The 3,092-nt window shown below is 31.5% G+C and overlaps 1 protein-coding gene across 1 annotated transcript; it reads left to right on the top strand.

The window, feature by feature from the left end:
* The first annotated feature begins 885 nt into the window (after positions 1-885).
* LOC107488632 (cysteine-rich and transmembrane domain-containing protein WIH2-like) lies at positions 886-2,100 on the top strand. Its single transcript, XM_016109387.3, has 3 exons — positions 886-1,068; positions 1,194-1,455; positions 1,935-2,100. Exons 1-3 carry the CDS (start codon positions 1,008-1,010, stop codon positions 1,978-1,980), a joined length of 369 nt encoding a protein of 122 aa, XP_015964873.1. The 5' UTR covers positions 886-1,007; the 3' UTR covers positions 1,981-2,100.
* The last annotated feature ends 992 nt before the right edge of the window (positions 2,101-3,092 follow it).

The raw sequence follows: 3,092 nt of genomic DNA on the forward strand, positions 1-3,092 counted from the left end.
CTACGGAGTACCTAATTCTGTCTCAGATTTGTCCAATAAACTATTGTTGATTAAACTCACATTTACTCTTATAACGTCTACAAAGTTCTCTTAAAAAAAAACCACAAACCATGCCACGATTACTTTAAAGTTCATTATAAGTCAACCTTTGAACTAATAATCTAATGACAATAAATTTTAAAAGAAAAATGAAAAATTCCAACCATTCCTCCCACCTACAACCTAGTTTATTTAGGGCAGACTGGATTAATTTAAACAAAAAATAAAATCCATCATGCCATTACTTGACTTGATGGTTTGATTCTTTTTTTTTTTTTATCTTAAATCCTATAAAATGTTCCACAGGAGTTTACGAGATCATATATAATAAATAATGATTTAAGACTAAATATAAAATTTAATATTTTAATAGTTGGTCTCAATTCAATCTGAACAAAAGACTAGTTATTTAAGATTTTTTTTTTTTATCAAAAAACCTTTTATTCGAGTTTCTCTTACACAAGGTATTTGCTGTATTAATTACACCTTGTGATTGTTCTAGTTTTTTTTGGAAGAAACATAATTTTTTCGTTTAACTCTACACTAATTAATTTTTCATTTTTTTATTAAAAATACTAACCCTTTAAGACCCTAATAATATCTCCATTTTGAAAAAAAAAAAATATGCGGGATAGCCTGTTAATAAGAATTGCAACAAGATGAACCAATAATCGTCTAAATTCGTTGAATAAAAATGTTAATGGTGCGTTTATTAAGTTATACAGTTAGGATTTTACGCCAAAAATAGAAGGGCATGCATAACTTAGTAATAACAATACAGTGTTTTTTAATACACGTATTGATATTATTGGTATAGTGGTTATGTATTTTTGGTAATCGCAGAGAGTATAGGGTGTCACAACTCACATTGATTAAGACGCAGAAGCAAACCATTATTAAATTAAAGCAGGGCATGCACACGCAACACATAACCACAACCTTGTTGTATTCACAATCAGCCAGAGACCATGGGTCATGATCATCACAGCCAGAAGCATCAACCCCCTGTTGGAACTCCGCCGTCCCAAGGTCCCTCCCCTTTCTCTTCCTCTTCCTCTCATCAATCGATTTTGATCATGTCATGCCAAAATCTCAGGAATATAATCCTTCTTGTGTCATAAATAATATAATTGTGTGCATTTACATTGATGCAGGTTATCCACCGCCAGATCTACCAAAAGAAGGTTATCCGCCGCCGGGATATCCTCCGGCAGGGTATCCGCCTCCAGGGTATCCACCACAAGGGTATCCTCCACCGCCGGGATACCCCACTCAAGGTTATCCTCCTCCGCCATACCCAGCACAGGGGTATCCTCCGCCCTACGCACCACCTTACCCGCATCATCAGCCTCCGCCTCCTCAGCATCACCATCACCATAATAATAACTCATCCGGCCCTGGTTGCTTGGAAGGCTGGTTAGTCTCTCTCCCTCTCTCTCTCATCACTCATTAAAATTGGGTGCATGCAGCATTATGTGTATATTGATTAATTACATATATATAGAGATCAGATCTGCATGTTTGTTGTTCCAATTCCTAGCTTTGATTCACTCATTCCAGCTAACTACTCAAACCCACTTATTTGTGCACGCGTACTTAGTTATGTCCAATAATCCAGAATAATTTGATGTGATCTCTTCTTGAATCAATAAAATAATTAAATGAGCAAGGTACATTTTTCTCTGACGATGAGTTAGTAAAAGGTGATGACTACTTCTCAGCTTTGCCTCAGAGGATCGGAGAACTCATTTCAGAACAAAGTTTTTGTGTAATTATTATGCATGCATGGAAGGAGAAGTCTCATTCTTTATAGTATATATTGGATATACGAAATTGTTAGTATGCTGTTGAGTAGTGCGATGTTGATTTTGTTCAAATTTTGTGAATTTGTGCAGTTTGGCTGCTCTCTGCTGCTGCTGCTTGTTGGATGCGTGCTTCTGATGAGAAGATAATAAAGGCTTCAATTTGCAGAAACTGTGTCTAAACTTGAACATACATGATATATTATATATTATGTTTCTAGCTATAGGTCTCTTTTCTCCTTGTTAGTTCTCTACTTTATTTCTGTTAAATAATAATATGAACATTGAATTACTTAACTGTTTCTAAAAAGTATGTATTAGCGTTTGTTTTAAGTTATTGGACAGAAATTGAAAGTCTGAAATTTAATATTATGTTTGTTAATTTAGAGATTGGTATTAAAATTTTAATCTCTGTTATCAAATAAAAAGTAAAGACACAAGAAACTAAAATTTTTTGGGACGAAAATTAAAACTTTAATAACATTTTATATCTAAAATATTCTTATTTTAATTAATTAATTTTAATTTTACTTTTTGTACAAATTAAATTAGAAGTTCATTCTTATTTCAGTTTCTGCTATCTCCCACTTTACATTAAACATAATACTAAAATTTATTTCAATCTCTATCTCTCAATCTTTATCTCTCCATCTCAGTTCCTCAATCTCTCTTTTCCAAATGATAGCATTTGTTATCATAAACATTTCTGTGTGTCACAGCTCCTACATAAATAAAAGTCTTGGAAATTGATACGCTCCTTCCAATTGACATCAAACGGAATCAAAATGTTAATATTTAAAAAAATTGCGAAAATGCGAGAATTTCAAAGTAAAATAAATGAATAAAAATGAAAATAGAACAATTAGTAATGTTTAAATTTAAGTTTAGAAAAGATTTTTTATATAAATTATAAATTTAAAATAGAATAATCAATAATTTTTTAAAACTTTTTATTAGAATTAAATATAATTTTAGTTTTTAAACTATAGACCAAAAATTTTTTTCGTTCTCAATCTTTTTTTTTGTATATAAATCGTTCCTAAAATTTAACTTAGTTTTAAAATGATCATTTTTACTAAAATTTTAATTTTTATTACCAAATTATCTCTAACCAAAAAAATTATAAATTAAAAAAAAAAGAAAAAAAGAAAAGAAAGAGGATGGATGAGGGGAAAGGAAATCCTGAGGGGAAGGGAAGAAGGAGGAGGGAAAGGGAAGAAGAAGGGAAAGAAAGGAAGAGGGGAAAAGGGG

The sequence above is a fragment of the Arachis duranensis genome, chromosome 5, assembly GCF_000817695.3.
Source record: "Arachis duranensis cultivar V14167 chromosome 5, aradu.V14167.gnm2.J7QH, whole genome shotgun sequence".
Taxonomy (NCBI): Eukaryota; Viridiplantae; Streptophyta; class Magnoliopsida; order Fabales; family Fabaceae; genus Arachis; species Arachis duranensis.

Excerpts from the sequence above, each read along its gene's own strand:
- LOC107488632 (XM_016109387.3), top strand. The coding sequence starts at position 1,008 with ATGGGTCATGATCATCACAGCCAGAAGCATCAACCCCCTGTTGGAACT. Across the intron at positions 1,069-1,193 it reads TGGAACTCCGCCGTCCCAAG|GTTATCCACCGCCAGATCTA; the intron begins GTCCCTCCCCTT and ends ACATTGATGCAG. Across the intron at positions 1,456-1,934 it reads CCTGGTTGCTTGGAAGGCTG|TTTGGCTGCTCTCTGCTGCT; the intron begins GTTAGTCTCTCT and ends GAATTTGTGCAG.